The sequence below is a fragment of the Nerophis lumbriciformis genome, linkage group LG22 (genome assembly GCF_033978685.3).
Source record: "Nerophis lumbriciformis linkage group LG22, RoL_Nlum_v2.1, whole genome shotgun sequence".
Lineage (NCBI taxonomy): Eukaryota > Metazoa > Chordata > Actinopteri > Syngnathiformes > Syngnathidae > Nerophis > Nerophis lumbriciformis.
Genome location: NC_084569.2, coordinates 10882643 through 10901626, shown reverse-complemented (window position 1 = coordinate 10901626; position 18984 = coordinate 10882643). Strand labels below are relative to the sequence as shown.

At 44.0% G+C, this 18984-nt stretch overlaps 1 protein-coding gene across 5 annotated transcripts in view; it reads left to right on the top strand.

Annotated features, from left to right (window-relative positions):
• The window catches only part of bahcc1a (BAH domain and coiled-coil containing 1a), a 252607-nt gene that overhangs the window by 191104 nt on the left and 42519 nt on the right, over positions 1-18984 (top strand). For 4 of the 5 annotated variants that reach the window (XM_072915665.1, XM_072915667.1, XM_072915668.1 and 1 more), the window contains 8 exons: positions 2414-2539; positions 6029-8296; positions 9122-9239; positions 9332-9531; positions 9620-9781; positions 11991-12253; positions 12321-12666; positions 16228-17112. In XM_072915665.1, coding sequence (XP_072771766.1) covers positions 2414-2539; positions 6029-8296; positions 9122-9239; positions 9332-9531; positions 9620-9781; positions 11991-12253; positions 12321-12666; positions 16228-17112 — 4368 coding nt within the window. The remainder of the gene's footprint in view (positions 1-2413; positions 2540-6028; positions 8297-9121; positions 9240-9331; positions 9532-9619; positions 9782-11990; positions 12254-12320; positions 12667-16227; positions 17113-18984) is intronic. The other variant, XM_072915666.1, reaches the window with a different exon arrangement.

Sequence of the window (18984 nt, the reverse complement as noted above, 5' to 3'; positions counted from 1 at the left end):
TCTTACGTGAATGAGCTAAATAATATTATTTGATATTTTACGCTAATGTGTTAATAATTTCACACATAAGTCGCTCCTGAGTATAAGTCGCACCTCCCGGCCAAACTATGAAAAAAACTGCGACTTATAGTCCAAAAAATACGGTACCATGCAACTATAAAAAAGCTTTTTGTGAAAAATTAGTTGGAATTTCACAAGAAAAAGGTCACAGTATCATAAGAAAACTAAGAATTTTGGCGGTATTGTAATAAAAGTCGTCATTTTACTCAACTCAAGTCAAAATTTGACTAGAAAAACTGAACATGTGTGCAATATTATGATAAACGTTGGAATTTTACTCAATAACAGTCGCAATTTTACAAGAAAAAGCTTAAAATGTTGGCAATTTTATGAAAAGAGTCGTGATTTTACTCGACAAAAGTCACAATTTTATAAGAAAACTTTACAATTTTGGCAATATTATAATAATAATCGGAATTTTACTTGGCAAGGTTATGACAGAAGTCATAATTTTACTCAAAAAAATGTCAGTGTTTCACAAGAAAAACTAAGAATTTTGGCGGCATTATAATAAAAGTCGTTGTTTTACTCAACGCAAGTCAAAATTTAACTAGAAAAACTGAAAATTTGCGCAATATTATGATAACAGTTGCAATTTTACAAGAAAAAGCTTAAAATGTTGGCATTTTTATGAAAAGAGTCGTAATTTTACTCAACAAAAGTCACAATTTTATAAGAAAACTTTAACATTTTGTCAATATTATAATAATAATATTAATCGGAATATTACTTGGCAAGATTATGATAGAAGTCATAATTTTTCTAAAAAAAAATGTCACTGTTTTACAAGAACAACAAAAATTTTTGGCAATTTTGTGATAAAAGTCTGAATTTTTTATGACAAATGTCACCATTTTGCATTAAAAAGTAATATTTTTGTATAAAAAAGTAACAATTTTACGAGAAAATATTGCAATATTACAGCAACAGATTGAATTTGAGAAATTGTTTCCAATTTTATAAGAAAAAAGTCGACACATTGTGAGAAAAAGACTTTTAGTTATTATTATTATTATAATATTTGTTTGTAATTGTTTTTTAATCTTCATTATTTACTTCAAGTTGTTACAGTATGTCTCTATATAAATATTTATTGTATTTGTTTTATTCATTTTGGCCAAAAAAGGGGGCGCATTTAAATTTCTTACACACAATTGTTATTGCATATGTTGGCCAGAGGGAGATTAGTTAACATTTTTACACACACTTGTTATTTCATATGTTGACCAGAGGAGGAGTACTTTTAAAACCGATGCACAGTCAATTTGAAAAATCCCTCCTTTTTTACTCCCAGTTTTACAAGAACAACAAAAAAAATTGGCATTATTGTGATAAAAGTCTGAATTTTTTTATGACAAATGTCACCATTTTGCATTGAAAAGTAATATTTTTACATAATAAAGTAACAATTTTACGAGAATATGAATGAATATGAGAAATTGTTTCCAATTTTATAAGAAAAAAGTCGACACTTTGTGAGAAAAATACTTTTAGTTATTATTATATTTGTTTGTAATTGTTTTTTAATCTTCATTATTTACTTCAGGTTTTTCAACTTAAACAAGTTGAAAAACGTATTCGGGTGTTACCATTTAGTGGTCAATTGTACGGAATATGTACTGTACTGTGTAAACTGTACTTTGTATTCTCTTCCTTTGCAATCTGCTAGTAAAACTTTAAATCAATCAATCAAAAAACCTGCAAATCAGATGGAAAATTAGAGGGAACATTGTTTGGGGGTATCCATAATACGCTGGTAGGGAGAAGTTTTTATTTACACGATAAGTCGGATGTCTCTTTACCTCCGAACCCCTGAGGCCGACTCACCGAACCCCTAGTGTTCGATCGAACCCAGGTTAAGAACCACTGAAATAGACCATTATTTCAATTGAAGACAATAGGATTGCTGCTTATCTTAAGTTGAAAAGTATTCAACGACTAAAAGAAGCCTTTGATTTCACTTTTCTGGATCAGCCTCAAAGGCACAACAATCCAAAAAGATCACTCCTATATGACACAGAGCCAATCAATGGCTTTGAAGGTCACTAAAGGGCAGCCCGGTGGCTTTCTCGCAATAGTAAACGGCGACCTGAAACCCAACGACATTTCTGCAAGAACAAAGACAAATAGCCATATGTCGAAGAGACATTACAATCAACCTCAAGCCTGAGCTTATCTTGTATTGTCTGCATTATAAATTCAGGCAGGAAAGGCAAACAAGACAAGCCGAGGGCCAGGATTTATTTGCCTATGAACACCACCATCTGCATTAGACCTCGAGGATTATCTCGTGGGGAAAAACTGCATCTCATTGCCCTGTCTTATCAGTTCATCTCCATCTCTTCTTGTTCAGCCGCAGCAGGGTATCCTCGATTCTCAGGGAGTCTGGCCCACACTTTTCTTCCCATGAGCCACTTGGATCCCCATGCCAACAGCGGTGTTCTCTACGGCCAACACCGTTTCTATGACACCCAAAAAGGTGAGGAGCAGATGATTGGAATTCAATCAGAAAGCATTACATCATGAATTTAAGGTATAAAACATTTGAAAGGATAATCTTATTGGGTATTTATTAGAGCTGAAACGATTCCTTGAGTAATTCGATTACAAAATATATTCGAGGAATTTTCGCTGCCCTGAGGCGTCGTGTGGTGTTCGGGTCTGTGGGACCCATTTTCATTTTTTATTAAAAGAAAAATGATACAATTAATGAATTTTTCAAACTGAGACTCACTGACTTTGGCTCATTTTCTGTGAAGAACATATATCAGAATACATGTTTAATGACCACACACCATACACCCCCCCTACTAGAGATGCGCGGTTTGCGGACACGACCGCAGAGTCCGCGGATTATCCGCGGGTCGGGCGGTTGAAATAAAAAAAAAAAATTAGATTTTATCCGCGGGTCGGGTCGGGCGGTTGAAATAAAAAAAATTAGATTTTAAATAGATTCAGGCGGGTGGCAGTTAAAGCAATTCGGAAATATATATACATAGTTAAATGTTGTTACCCACATACGAAAAACGAGCAGGCACCTGCAGCATATGCCACAACAGAAGAAGAAAAAAAAAAAAGAGATGGACACTTTTACGGAGCGGAGAAGGGACGCCTCGCCGGGGTCCGGGACCGAGGCCCCTTCCCCCGAGAGGGCCCCACCGGGAGCCGTAGCTGAGGTGATCCGCGAGAAGGGCCCGACGCACGTCCAGGGTCACCACCGCGCCCACCGCACCGACACCCCGCCTCGTCCGCCTTCGCCGCGGCCGGCGTCACGCGCAGCAGGTAAGCAGCTTACCTGCCCGCCATCCCCGTGGCCGAGGGCGCGTAACAGGGGTCACTCCGCGCGCAGTGCGCTCACGAAAGGGGTGGGGCTCACCCTGGTGAGCCGAGTGGGCCACTTTTGGTAAGCAGAACTGGCGCTGCGGGATGAACCGAACGCCGGGTTAAGGCGCCCGATGCTGACGCTCATCAGACCCCAGAAAAGGTGTTGGTTGATATAGACAGCAGGACGCTGGCCATGGAAGTCGGAACCCGCTAAGGAGTGTGTAACAACCCACCTGCCGAATCAACTAGCCCTGAAAATGGATGGCGCTGGAGCGTCGGGCCCATACCCGGCCGTCGCCGGCAGCGAGAGCCGCGAGGGCTAGGCCGCGACGAGTAGGATGGCCACCGCGGTGCACGCTGAAGCCTCGGGCGCGAGGCCGGGTGGAGCCGCCGCGGGTGCGAGGGACATCGCACCTCCACGCGGCTCCCAGATGATTGCGCACTGGTGTGCGTCTGGGCCGTGACAGCTTGGCACGCATTGAATGTCATTGGATCAGTCTCCTTTCTTTAACAGGCAAAAGCTTTATAACCTCACTAATGCCTTGCATCGTCTATATTAGATATATAACAACGGGCGGGTGGCGGATGGCGGGCGGGTGCGGTTTTGATTAAATGTTAGTTCGGGTGGATGGCGGATGGTTGACGACTTTTGTGATGCGGTTGCGGATGAAATAATTGCCTATCCACGCATCTCCACCCCCTACACATTTCTATTATGTATAAGATGTCCAGGTCCACTGGACCCGAGGCTAATAGAAGTGTGGAAATTGATGTTCTGTGTACCACACACACACACACACACATACATGTCTTGCCTACTTTGTGTGGACCCACGTTTGGTTAGTAGGTTGTGAGGGCCCCCCTTTCCACTATAGCTAGAATGATGAAAACAATTTATCTAGCACGAGATGGGAGTAGAGAGTTGCAACCTCACTTCAGAATACAAAACACACAAAGTGAAACAACATATTTACTTCTGTAGTTGTGAGGACCAGGCAAATGTCCTCACAAGTCAAAAGGTCCTCACAGAAAGGGTGGTTTGTCATGTGTATGTCCACACAAGGATGGCGAAACAAGTGCACAAACACACACACACACACACACACACACCCACACAGCAGGTCTAGACAGGAGGAGGACAGAGTGTAGGTACACAGAACATCAGAGGGTCAAATGTGCGAGAAAATGAGAGCAGGCGGTGTTGACAAACAATGTGCAGAAACACAAAAGAAGAATCCCTGTGGGATGCAGAAACTGGCAGAGAAATTTTCCGTGCAACGTTCATATTGTTGTTACTCAGCCAGCGTTTGTGGGTCTGACGGACCCGTTGCATTTTGTGGCTTTTAGTGCCTCACAATCAAACACTTTTATGTTAAAATACTGAACAGATGTTTCTTGAGATAAGGTAAAAGTCGGTTCGATTTGAGGGACGTCCGGAGGCGAGGTAAGTCATCTGTTATTAAATGTAAACGCAAAAGTTGTGTTAGTCAAATAAATGTTACCCATTATGATAACCACGATGTGTTCTCTCACTCCCGGAAAGTCATCAAATGCCGCCAAAAGGTGTTGAAAACTAACAACGCTATCCGAGCTGTCGTGTTCAACGAGCCTCAACGAGTCGTGCAAAGTTATTCGGGTTATTCGCGTCATGCAACCACGTGCTACTTGGATAGCTTGCACTTGCACCCACTTGTCTTTTTATATTGTTTATGTATTGTTGGCAGGTTGAAAACAGCTCAGCGGATTTGCGTGGAGAAACCAACGTTTAAAACCGCACCGTATAATAATCATCAAAAATGTTTTGTTTATGCGGTTACACCACACAGTACACAGGGCTGTGAGCGCACCTGTTTTTAATAGCACACACAAATTGACACAATTAACAACGGACGCATTTCAGCTGTGCGTGTCAGCCTTCAATAATGAAAACGACTCCCGCTGTCGTCCGGGTTCTCAGGACCATCAAGGAAGGACATTGCTTCGAGCATGGTTGACTTCATTTTATTTGTGCAAATAAAACCTCAGTGTCGGTCGCTTTTCAGCTCCGGCTCCACCTGCTCGCTCTTCTGCTTGCTTTTCAGCCGCGCGCGTCGTCATCTTCCTGTGGCTCTCTCTCGCTCTCGTTCAGCATCCGCTTCTCGCTGGCTCCTTCTCTCATCTCCGCCTCTCTCCCTGATGTTTACGTCTGTCGCCCTTTTATACGGTGCGAGAGGATTAGCCGATTGTGACCAGGTGCGCGATCCACGCTCCTGGTAATAATTGCGGCGTCGATCTCGGCGCGCACCGCCTCGCCGCTTGCTCGCCATCCCCGCCTCCTCGCCGCCATTTGGAGCGGGCTCCGGTGTGCCCTGCCTCGCCGCTGGACCGCCGGCCACGCCTCCTCACCGCCATCTTGAAGCGGGCTCCGGCGGTGCACGCCTCGCTGTCGGTTTATCGGCCCCGCCTCCCCACACAGACGGACAATTATGAACATGTATAATTAAACCTTAATTAAGCAAAAATATGATTTATTCAATTATAGAATACTCGATTACTAAAATATTCGATAGCTGCAGCTCTAGAATTTATAGAAGGAATGCTCAGGGACATTATCGTGAGAGCCTTTTCTTATTTGATGTCATATATCTCTCTCTGTTTTACTCAGAGAACTTCTACATTCGAGGTCTACCATCACAGCCACCTCTCATCTCGACCAATCACAGTCTGCCGCCAATGTCCAGGGCAGGTTCAGGACTCTCCCAGGGGCCTTGCAGCAGAGAAAGGGATGCCGGTGGTGGAACAAGTCTCCATAAGAGCCTTAAAGAAGGAACTGTGGAGAGGGGAGTGGGCCCTGTCAAAGAAAAGGAAAGGTCTAGTAGCAAACATGAGGCAAAGGAAAGACAGCAACAGCAACAGCAGCAGCAACAGCACCACCACAACCACCAGTCTGCTCTGCCCACACATCAACACCACCACCACCACCACTCCCACCCACATCAGCAGCACTCGCACTATCCACAGCACCCATTGCCCCTGGAGGAGGTAAACAGTCGGGCCCTGGAGAGACACAAGGCATCACTCCCAATGGAATACAGTAAGGATCCCCAAATGATGGGCAAGTCTTTAAGTGCTTGCTTGCACAATAGCAAGATGCAAAATGGAGAGACAGGAAACGTGGCGGTGCCTAAGACATCCATGTCCAGCTATGGAGGGGAGGGCACACCCTTGGGAACTATTGGAGGTGCGGGCAGCAACCATGGCAGACATATGGGTTCCAACGGCAATAGCCGCTGCACCAAAGAGGGGGTAAGTGGGGAGATGCGGATCAGTGAACAACCCTCAGATTGTCTCGAAAGGGGTCAGGGACCACTCCACCACTCTCTAACCTACTCTGTAGCCCCGCCCTTACAGTTGGCTTCTACTGGGGGGGCACAACCCCATCCACACCCGCACACTCACCCCCATGCACATGCTCACCCAGGAGGCTTTCACTGTCTACAGCTTCACCCAAGCCACCCGCACCATCCACATCCTTCCCACCACGCTCACCATCACCCGGACTTCTTCTGTTCACCCCATCCTGCCCCTCTTGGTAATCCTGCCTCACACGACAGGGGGCCGGCAAATGCAGGGCGTGAAACTAAAGTTACAGGGCCTACATTTGTGCCATCTGTGGCAGACACAGGGGACAAACACGGAGGGCCATTCCAGCTTGGTAACCCTGACTTCCAGGTTGTAGGCAGTGGAGGTGGCAATGTCAAGGACAAAGTTATGGACAAGAATGGTGGAGGAGGGGGACACCATGGTAGTTGGCATAGAAAACAACAACAACAGCAGCAACAACAGCAACAGCATCAATACAGAAAAACAGAGAAGGCTCCAGACTGGATGCAGTCCCACCAACAACATCTCCAAGCCTCCCAGCTTACTCCACTGATCCAACAACAACAGCAGCAGCCTCCACAACCGCAGAAGCAACACCAGGTTGTACGGTCACGCAGTGCTGAGTGTGTAAACAGTACAGTGGACATGGACATGTTCAGATCCTCGTTGCCCCCAACACCCAAGACTGGACACTCTCTCCCTCATTCGGTCAACACTTCTCCTTACAGAGACTGTTCCCATCCAGGACCACAACCTAACTCCTCCCCGCTTGGAAACAAAAATATGAGCCAGCACAGTGGTCCTGGCGGCAGCTGCTCCTTGCAAAGAGATGGCCAAAAGGTAGCAAGGATTCGCCACCAGCAGCATGGGCGACCTGGCCCAGATGCTCCTCCTGCGGGGGAGATAAATCAAGGGACGGTGCAGGATATGAAAAGAAAAATGGACATGGTTTACGGTTACAACAACAGTGGGCAGCAGCAGCACCAACAGTCGCCCGTGCCACAATGGGCCATGAGGCCTCCCCACCACATGCCACAAACTGAGGAGGAACCAATAAAGTCCTACATGGAGTTAGGAAGCACTAATATGCAACATTCCCAACAGCAGAGAATGAATCAGTCGACTCAGCATGCACCTCCAGTCAGTCAGCAGCAGCAACAACCTGAGCCTCAAGGCCCAACTCGGGGGGAGAGCAGTGCCATGAAAAGCTTACTTAAGTACAGCAATCAGCAACAGCCACAACTCCTCTCTCAGAAAACCCCCTTTGGTGGCCTTGGGAACTTGAAATCAGGTCCAGCTGGTGGAAGCTATGCCCTGCAGATTAACAAGCAGAATCTACCTTCGAGGAAGGGTCCGGCCAATGACAACGAGCGCCCTGATTACAGCGGAAGGCATCGGGATATTGGGGATACAGGCCACGGGGAGAGTGAGGTGAGGCAACCGCCCGTTGGGATTGCCGTGGCCGTGGCCAGACAAAGAGAACCACCGTGTCGTTCGTCAGATGGTCATCCCAACAGTCGACACAGCAGAGTGCATCCCACTGTGAAAGGTAAGTGGTCACCATCTAAAAAATTGTTTTCCCAGTTTCTCATGTGCTCTGTCCATCTTATTAGAATATATCCAATGCACTTGTAGTAATAAGTAATAATCGCGGATACAAGCGGCCAAAATGAGTTTTCTCAGAAGGGGGGCTGGCATCTCCCTTAGTTCAGTCACCCGAGAGAGACTCTGAGTAGAGCCGCTGCTCCTTCACTTGGAAAGGAGCCAGCTTAGGTGGTTCGGGCATCCCGTGCGAATGCCTCACAGGCGTCTCCCTAGGGAGGTCCTCGTTGCACGTCCCACTGGGAGGAGACCCCGCGGCAGGCCAAGGACCAGATGGGGGGATTACATCTCCTCTCTGGCCTGGGAACGCTTTGGGATTCCCCAGGAGGGAGTTGCTAATGTTGCTCTGGAGAGGGAAGTCTGGGGGTCTCTGCTGGAGCTGTTGTCCCCGCGACCCGATTCCGGATAAGCGGTTGAAGATGGATGGATGGATGGCACTTGGAGTTGAGCTTAGAGACCAACACCAGAGGATCAAAATTATGAAGGTATTGCTGCAAGAACCCACATCAGGTGGGTTGGCAGGAATAGTCTTGTGTTATTCAGTCTGGTTGTCCAGGCTTCAAAGTCAGACATATATATGAACACAGGTGAAATGGGACATTAAGATAAAGAATGGCAGTGCCATATAATAAGGGAAACCATTAGGTACGAGTGTTTCAAGTCTCTCCTAGGTTTTTTTTTAGGAAAGGTGAGTCATGAGGTACTGTGTCCTCACCTTCCTGCACAAGGATGATTGGAGTGAGGTAATTGTAAGCTAATGTTTGTCTCACAGGACCTCCACACACCGCCATCTATCCCTCAGATACGACTACTGAGCAGGAGAGGAAAATGATGAGTGGGGAGCAAATAGGTCTGACTTGTTTGGACAGAGAGAGGGATGCATACATCAGGTAAACCACTTCAGGTCTTTTACTCCTGGCTTTAAATTATGCATTGTTATATTGTTACCTGATGTTTGCTCTATTCTGGTGTCCCCACGCAGAGATAATAAGGAGAGGGTAGAGTTTTCAAGGATTCATCCCTCGAACAGCTGTCATGGGGACCTTGCTTCACATCTCATGGTCCCAGGCGGGACTTCCCTCCAATCTGGCCAATTAACAGACCCTGCTGCACATTCTGCTCACCACCATTGGATGCCAAGGACTGGAAGCCCATCCCTTTGGATGACAGGACATTCTTATGGTAAGATCACAATAAAAAATAGAAACTACATGGATTTCTTCCCCATATATAGTGTATACATAACCTAAAATGTGATGTTGTTTTCAAGCAGGTATAGGTCATACAGCCCTACACCAGAATCTTCCTCCAGGTTTCTCAGCAGCAATGCCAGGTCCTCTACAGCCAGTCCTGCCCTTGCCTCAGGATCCTTCTGCCCAGTTGGTGGTCCTGCCCACTGAACCTCCAGCCCATCCTGCAACCCATCACCTTGGTATGTCCAAATGTTACCCTCAGGCTATGTCTACACCAGTGGTTCTTAACCTCGTTGGAGGTACCGAACCCTACCAGTTTCATATGCGCATTCACCGAACCCTTCCTTAGTGAAAAATATATTTTTTTTATTTTGTTTTCAAATTCAAGACAGTTATGTTTTTTTGCTAGTGCACAAAATGAACCATGCATCATCACCACCTTGTTCAAAGAACAAAACCAACACAGTGCATGAACTCACAACAAATTACACACATGCAAATCAGTCTGACTTCTGCTGTTGCCGTATCCATAAAGCCGATAGGGAGAAGTTTTTATTTACACGATGAGTCGGGTGTGTCTTGACCTCCGCGGCGGAGGCTCCGTCGAACCCCTGAGGCTGACTCACCAAACCCCTAGGGTTCGATCGAACCCAGGTTAAGAACCACTGGTCTACACTAAGCTGGATAACCCCTTAAACAAATAATTATTTAGCCTAAGCCCTGTTTCAGCCACACTAAACCAGCGTTTTTACACGGGTAAATGCGCCGTGTATTTCTTGAATCTCCGGCTCTTAGCTTGGTATGGACTCATTGATCGTTTACAAACTGAGTTCTGAGAGGAAGTGACGCCCCACACAGGAAGTGACATCATAAAGAACGCACCACAGCCAGCTTCATTATAAAGCGGTTTCGTAACTCGGAGCCAACCAGTCATCCAGACATGCCCCTGTTTCTCCTTCTTCTACATGTACAGACGCTTGTGGAACTCACACATGAATACCTTAAGAGAAAGCGATTGCAGCTATTTGGGATACAACACATCTCAGACGGAAAGAGAACTTTCGAATGTCCGGGTCAGCTGTGATTCCACTTACCGAAAAACTTTGTCCATTTGTCGAAGGAGAGTCATTGAGAATGCGGGCTACCGTGGATGTGATAAAAAAGGTAGTGTGTGCTTTGTAATACCTGGCCATTGAGGGAAGACTAACTACGGAAAACGGCGAATGCTTTAGGACTGGCAAAGCAGACTGTTTCAGTTATTGTCCGCCATGTACAGTATGTCGCGAACTCAACGGCTAGGTCCAGAGTATATAAAGTCACCAAAAACGAATGGACAATGAAGGTGAAGGCAAAAAAGTGAGGAGTGTCCTGACCAGATATCTAGATCCCTAGACTGATTGATGTAAAATGTTCTTTGTCACATTGTGTACTTTCACATGTCAAATAAATATTTGATTAATTTATGATGGCTCAGGTGTGATTCACTACAATAGGGCCCCACAGCACACTAGATTCTGTCAAGACTTGGTCCTGGGGTTTAGTTTTTCTAGAAGGCAACGGAAAGTTGGCTCGGGCGAGACGGGAATGTGAGAACATATTTATTTAAACTTATCAAAAAAAGTACAAACGAAAAGCGCGCACAGTGGCGGAGAAACAAGTTGGCTATGAAAACAAATACTTGCACAAAGGCAGAAACTATGAACAACAACAAAAACACTAACTGTGGCATTAATAAACAAAACTTACTTGGCATGGACAAAAGGGGCAGCGTGAACGATGGACATGAAAAAGGTGTCAGAAATGTGCAGAGCATAAATGTGGGATGTCGTCAGCACGACAAACTGAAAACAATGAGCTTAAATACTATAGACATGATTAACGAAAACAGGTGCGTGACTCAAAACGTGAAACAGGTGCGTGACGTGACAGGTGAAAACTAATGGTTGCTATGGTGACGAACAAGAGTGCACAATGAGTCCAAACGTGGAACAGGTGAAACTAATGGGTAATCATGGAAACAAGACAAGGGAGTGAAACGCCAGAAACTAAAGAGTCCAATAACTAAACAAAACATGACTAAAACAAAACATGATTACACAGACATGACAGATTCCAGTTAATTGAAATACCACAACACTGGATATTGTTCAGATAAGTTACATTTAAGAACTTGCACACAAAGCGACACCGGAGGTGTCTATGACGTGCGCATTTTCCACGCATGCGTATTAGGTTGTGTTGGGCTGACGGAGGTGGGTAGAGGGGGTCTTAAACGACCATTGTGTGTCTATGGACAAGGATAAGGTTACCCTGGATAACCTTAGTGTAAACGGGGCCTCAGTCAACCTAAAATATCATCATCTGTTTAACTTTGGAGCAAAAAGTTATCCGAGTGTCACACATCTTTATACAGTATTCACTAAAACAGTTTTGTATCATTCTTATTAGATGTGATGGAACAGCCAGGTCTTTGGCCACCTGTGTACGGTGCCCGGGGTCCGGCCTCCCACATGCAGCATCCCACCATGTACTCCCGATCCCAGTTTCTACGACAACAGGAACTATATGCTCTCCAGCAGCATCAGCAGCTTCAGCATCAGCACCAAAGCCACCCGTCACAGCAACCACAACCACAACATCAAGCCCAACAGCAGCAGCATAAAGCTATGCATGGCATGGACATGCAACACCATGCCACCCACAATGCACAGGTGACTGAAAAGCCTAAATAATAAATTAGTGGCAACCTTTCGTAATATAATTGTAATGTTTCTTTAGCTGCAGAAGCGGGCAGATGAAACTCCGGTTGATCTGGGGGAACTCATTCCAAAGTCAAGGACGTCAAAACCTGCCAAACCCTACTCTTACAACCCTCCTCAGAGAAACACCTCACCCCCTGGGGCCTGTACTGCTCACTTGTCTCCCTGTTGCCAGTCACCTACAATGCGTCCACACCCCAAAAGCACTCCCTCTACACCTTGCCCCGTTGCCAGTCCGGCCGTTGCAGTCCCGCATTCTCCCAACATTAGTCCAGCTCCGACCCAGATGCCCAAAGGGTCTGAAGCCCAGGATAAGAGAGGCGAGGGTCAGCCCCAGCAGGATTACACAGAATCTTTGGAACCTGGTGAGCATTTAGCAAATAAAGAAACATTCAAATGGAAGCATTAATAGAAGTATTAAAAAGATTTGGATGTTTTTAGTCGTTATCTTTACCGAGGTCGAATTCAAGTACCGTTTTTTTCGGACTATAAGTCGCAGTTTTTTTCACAGTTTGGCCGGGGGTGCGACTGATACTCAGGAGCGATTTATGTGTGAACTTATTAACACATTAGCGTAAAATATCAAATAATATTATTTATCTCATTCACGTAAGAGACTAGACGTATAAGATTTCATGGGATTTAGCGATTAGGAGTGACAGATTGTTTGGTAAATTGTCATTGCAAACCTTATAGGCAAATCGGGGTTGCTTTGGATGTGATTTAGTATTTGTACTTTAAGGCTATGTCTAAACTAAGCCGGATAACCCCTTAAACAAATAATAATAATAATAATAATAATACATTTCACTTATAAGGTGCCTTTCTGGGACACCGTATAAAATCAAAACAATAAAATCAATTGCATAAAAACAACGACAAAGATCGATAAGATTTACAATGAATAAGCAGGCAGGAATAGGTGTTGTGGAGGGAGGTGTGGCCAGCGCGCCTGCAGGAGCAAAGGTCACCGCCTCTGTCTATGGGGCTGAGGACGAGCACCGTCGGATAGGGGCGGGGGCGTGGGCTGACGGCGAGACACAGCTGACAGGTGATTCGATTTCACAGGCGGTGCGTGCTAATCTAATCATCTGTCGTCTTTAACAGTACCGTATTTTTCAGACTATAAGTCGCAGTTTTTTTTTCATAGTTTGGCGGGGGGGTGCGACTTATACTCAGGAGCGACTTATGTGTGAAATTATTAACACATTAGCGTAAAATATCAAATAATATTATTTAGCTCATTCACGTAAGAGACTAGACGTATAAGATTTCATGGGATTTAGCGATTAGGAGTGACAGATTGTTTGGTAAACGTATAGCATGTTCTATATGTTATAGTTATTTGAATGACTCTTACCATAATATGTTACGTTAACATACCAGGCACGTTCTCAGTTGGTTATTTATGCCTCATATAACGTACACTTATTCAGCCTGTTGTTCACTATTCTTTATTTATTTTAAATTGCCTTTCAAATGTCTATTCTCAGTGTTGGGTTTTATCAAATAAATATCCCCAAAAAATGCGACTTATACTCCAGTGCGATTTACATATGTTTTTTTCCTTCTTTATTATGCATTTTCGGCCGGAGCGACTCATACTCCGAAAAATACGGTACTTTTAAATGTATTTTGAAACTTTTCCAACACATTACAGCAGGGGAATGAGTTGAAATTTTGAAATTATCACATTATCGTAGACGCTATAAACCAGGGGTCCCCAAACTACGACCCGCAGGCCAGATCCGGGAAGTCCCAAATAAAAATAAATAAAAATAATAATACTATAATTTATTTTTGTATTATTATTATTTTTAATCTGTTCTTTCTAATAAATTTTCTACTGCTTGTTACTCTCGGGGTCTCCTAGCCGCTCAGGCAAATTATATTGTCTAAAAATGCATTTTCCCATTGATAACGTCACATCATCATGCTTGGACAATTTTGTTTTTGTTTCTTAAAGGCAAAGCTTTTTGTCGTTATTATTGGTTGATATCAACAAGGTTTCTGTGGTTTATCCGTTATACAGTGCTCAATACCGGAGTAGAGCGGAATATACGTTAGGTCAGGAAAAAACACAGAGGCCATTTCATCCTTACAAGCCTGTTTCACAGTTTTCCTTTTTCAGGGGATTTTATTATATTATATATATTTTATAAAATCCCCTGAAGAGCAGGGGAAATTTGTGAAACAGGCTTGTAGGGATGAAAGAGCCTCTGTGTTTCACATTTTCCACTTTCAGGGTATTTTATTATATTATATATATATAATATAAAATTCCCTGTTGAGCAGGGAAAACCTGCAAAACAGGCTTGAAGGGATTAAATAGTTACTGTGTTTTTTTTCTGACCTAACATATATATATATATATATATATGTCTTAGTAAGGTTATCCAAAAAATAGTGCTCGATACCGTAGTAGAGCGCAATATATGTATGTGTGGGGAAAAAAATCACAAGACTACTTCATCCGATGAAGTAGTCTTGTGATTTTTTTTCCCCACACATACATATATATATATATATACATATATATATATCCATCCATCCATCCATCCATTTTCTACCGCTTATTCCCTTTGGGGTCGCGGGGGGCGCTGGAACCTATCTCAGCTACAATCGGGCGGAAGGCGGGGTACACCCTGGACAAGTCGCCACCTCATCACAGGGCCGACACAGATAGACAGACAACATTCACACTCACATCCACACACTAGGGCCAATTTAGTGTTGCCAATCAACCTAGCCCCAGGTACATGTCTTTGGAGGTGGGAGGAAGCCGGAGGGAACCCACGCAGTCACGGGGAGAACATGCAAACTTCACACAGAAAGATCCCGACCTTCGTATTGTGAGGCAGATGCACTAACCCCTCTTCCATCGTGCTGCCTGTGGATTTTATTATATTATATATATTATCAAATTCCCTGAAGAGTAGGGGAAACCTGCGAAACAATCTTGTAGGGATGAAATAGCCTCTGTGTTTCACAGGTTTCCCTTTCAGGGTATTTTATTATATTATATATATATATATATATATATATATATATATATATATATATATATATATATATATATATATATATATATATATTATAAAATCCCCTGAAGAGCAGGGAAAACCTGCAAAACAAGCTTGTAGGGATGAAATAGCCTCTGTGTTTCGCAGGTTTCCCTTTCAGGGTATCTTATTATATTACATATATATATATATATATATATATATATATATATATATATATATATATATATATATATATTATAAAATCCCCTGAAGAGCAGGGGAAACCTGAAAAACAGGCTTGAACGGATGACATTGATTCTGTGTTTTTTTACTGACCTAACCTATATGTATATATACATACATACTGTATGTATATATATACACATATATATATAAATATACAGCACGGCCCCCGGTCAGATTTATTAACCCAATGTGGCCCCCCCGAGTCAAAAAATTTGGGGACTTATAAACAAAGGTGTGCTTTAAGCTTTTATTTTTTTTAAAACAAGCAATCAATTCACTTCAAATGTTAAGTAGCTCTCAAAAGTAAAACAGAAAATCAAAATTCAAGAATTTTTAGCACTTGAATTTATAGGCACCATCAGGACACTGCTATTCAAAAATCTGTTTAAAAGTGCAAACGTTAGGCCGAGCCTGACAGAACAACCAGAAGGCAGTAAATTTTAGGAGACAGAAGAAGTGTTTTATAGTACATCTGATGGTTAATGAAATTAATTTTACTTTATAGTAAAAGTTTTCATCTCTGTTGTATATGTGGGTGGCTCTGCTGGCAAGAATTTGATGACTAAAGATGCGGAAAAATGGCTGCTAGCAGTAGTCTTGCCTCAGTAAGGGTTTAGAAACAGTTTGGTCTGTTTTTTTCACTAACAAACAAACTGTATACCTTGTTCTCCCTAGACTTGCCCCCTGGATACACCTATTCTGCAATCACACTCGGTTACAGGAGTGGGCCTTCTCCCCAGGATATTAAGCTTGCAGAGCCAGCCGACCTGGAAGCCATCCAAGCTGAGCCCTCCGAGCATGCCCCCCAGGCCCTCTCCAGCCTAGGGGAGGGGCTGGACTGCCAAGCGGTGGTAAGGCCTCTCCCGGAGCCACTTGCGCCCAAGGAAGTGGAACAGGGAGACGAGGGGAGCACTGTGGAACGAGGCCTTGATGAGAGGGAGGAGGCGGAGGGAGCAGTGGAGACAACAGCCAAATATGTATCACAAGAGAAAGAGGTGAAGGAGCAGGGGACCGCAGAGGAAGAGGTGCTGGATAGCCCGGTGTGTGAGACTGCTTCCTGTCCGGCTCCCCTTGCTACACATGAGCCTGAAAGGCCCGAGGCTGTCATCACTTTGGAAGATGAGGATGATGATGACCTTGTGGGCGAGGAGAGCCAAGTGGAACAAGTTACAAAGGTCACCCTGTCAGAAGAGCCGGAGCCGGCACTGGGCATCCTGGGTGTGCTTACCCCTGCCACTCCTGAGGGACGTGAGGAGCAGTCCCCTGAAGTGGACAGCAATGCGTCATTGAATTTGACGTCCAATGCACCGGCGTCCGTCCCTAGTCTGAGCGAAGCTGTCGTCGCAGAATCCCAGAAACCTCTTGTGCCGTGCTACTGGAGCCTTGAGCTGCTTATCGCGGCAGCTTTCTGCACAGACGTACCCCCATTTCCTTTGTTTCCCTTCAGCACCCCAACAGTAAGCCCGTCACCGCCCAACCCCTGTCAGGGGATGGAGCTTCTGAGTGAGGTGGCTGACCTAGAGCTACAGCAGAAAAGGCACAACTGTGGGGAAAGCCAAGGTACGTAACCATGTGTCTGTAGAACCATTATTATACACACTAGTGTTGTCCCGATACCAATATTTTGGTACCGGTTCCGAAATAGTTAGTAATATTGGTTGAAAAGCAGGGTATTTGCAGGGGGAACAGGCCACTAATTGGCCATTGGTCATCTACCATTTATCTATTGCAGTGGTTCTTAACCTTGTTGGAGGTACCGAACCCCACCAGTTTCATATGCGCATTCACCGAACCCTTCTTTAGTGAAAAATAAAATGTTTTTTTTTTCAAATTCAAGACAAAGTTGTATGTTTTTGGTAACACTTTAGTATGGGGAACATATTCTAAGTAACACAGACTTAATTTAGAGTTATTTGGTTAGGGTTAGTGTTAGAGAATTAGGGCCAGGGTTAGAGGGTTAGCATACCTGCCAACTACTCCGGTTTTCCCGTAATTAGTACGGTTTTCATCAACCTATTCCGGGTTACGGTTGCAGTGATAAAAAATATGGTTTTTCATTAATTAAAAAAAAATATTTTTTAAAAAGTTGTATTCACGAAATCGCATAACAACAATGACAATCGACACTGCTTCCCATAACTTCCTATCGAGCCATTCCGAATGCCATTCGCAAGGCTATTTATAGCACAGCTGCCAAGCACGAGGCACCAGTTGCCATTGTTTCCAAACGAGCCAACGATCATGGAATCAGCCGGAGAAAAATCGCAAACGAGTCTTAAACCGAAAAGAAAACTGCAGTCATTCCGTGAAGAATATTCAAAAGCCTATCCGGGAATAATTATCCGTTCCAAAAAGGGTGAAAACTGCGCGAATTGCACCTTGTGCAGACAAGATTTTTCGATCGGACACGGAGGAATTAGCGATGTAAAAGACCACGTTGGGACAAAAAAACACAAGTCTAATGCCGTTGCTAGCGATACAAGTGGAAAACTTTCAACGTTTTTCGTCGCCCAAACAGATTCTTTGGATGTGATAAATGCCGAAGTTTTATTTACGGAGGCAATAATTGAGCATGGACTTCCAATCGCACTGGCTGATCACATGGGACAGTTATTTCGGAAAATGTTTCCCGACTCGAAAATCGCCAAAAAATATGGATGTGGTCGAACCAAAACATCAAACATTATTCAGTGTCTTGGAACAGAATCCTCAAAAAGTATCGCCGATGTCATGAAGACGGAACCATTTAGCATGTCGACTGACGGCAGCACCGATTATGACGATGTAAAACTGTACCCCATTTGTGTTCGATATTTCGATGACGACATTGGAAAAGTATTGTCAGTACTTCTGTCTTTGAGGGAATGCAATACGGCTTCCACAAAAGTCACTGTGACTGATAGAAAAGTGATGGTTTTAGCAACATTTTAACCTGTCTGAATGCTAATAATCATTTTGGACCCTGGCTACTAGGTTTTTCTGATTTCAAAAGTTGGCAGGTATGGGTTAGGGTTATAATAAGGCCATGCCGAATAAGGCATCAATAAGTACTTAATAATGACTAGTTAAGAGCCAATATGTAACTAATTTGCATGTTAATAAGCAACTAATTAATGGTGAATATGTTCCCCATACTAAAGTGTTACCATTTTTACTGGTGCACAAAATGAACCGTGCATGAACATCACCTTGTTCAAAGAACAAAACCAACACAGTGCATAAACTCACAACAAATTACACACCTGCAAATCAGTCTGACTTCTGCTGTTGCCGTATCCGTAATACGCCGATAGGGAGAACTTTTTATTCACACGATGAGTCGGGTGTGTCTTGACCTACGCCGAACCCCTGAGCCCGACTCACCGAATCCCTAGGGTTCGATCGAACCCAGGTTAAGAACCACTGGATTAGTTTATTCAATTTAAAGGATAT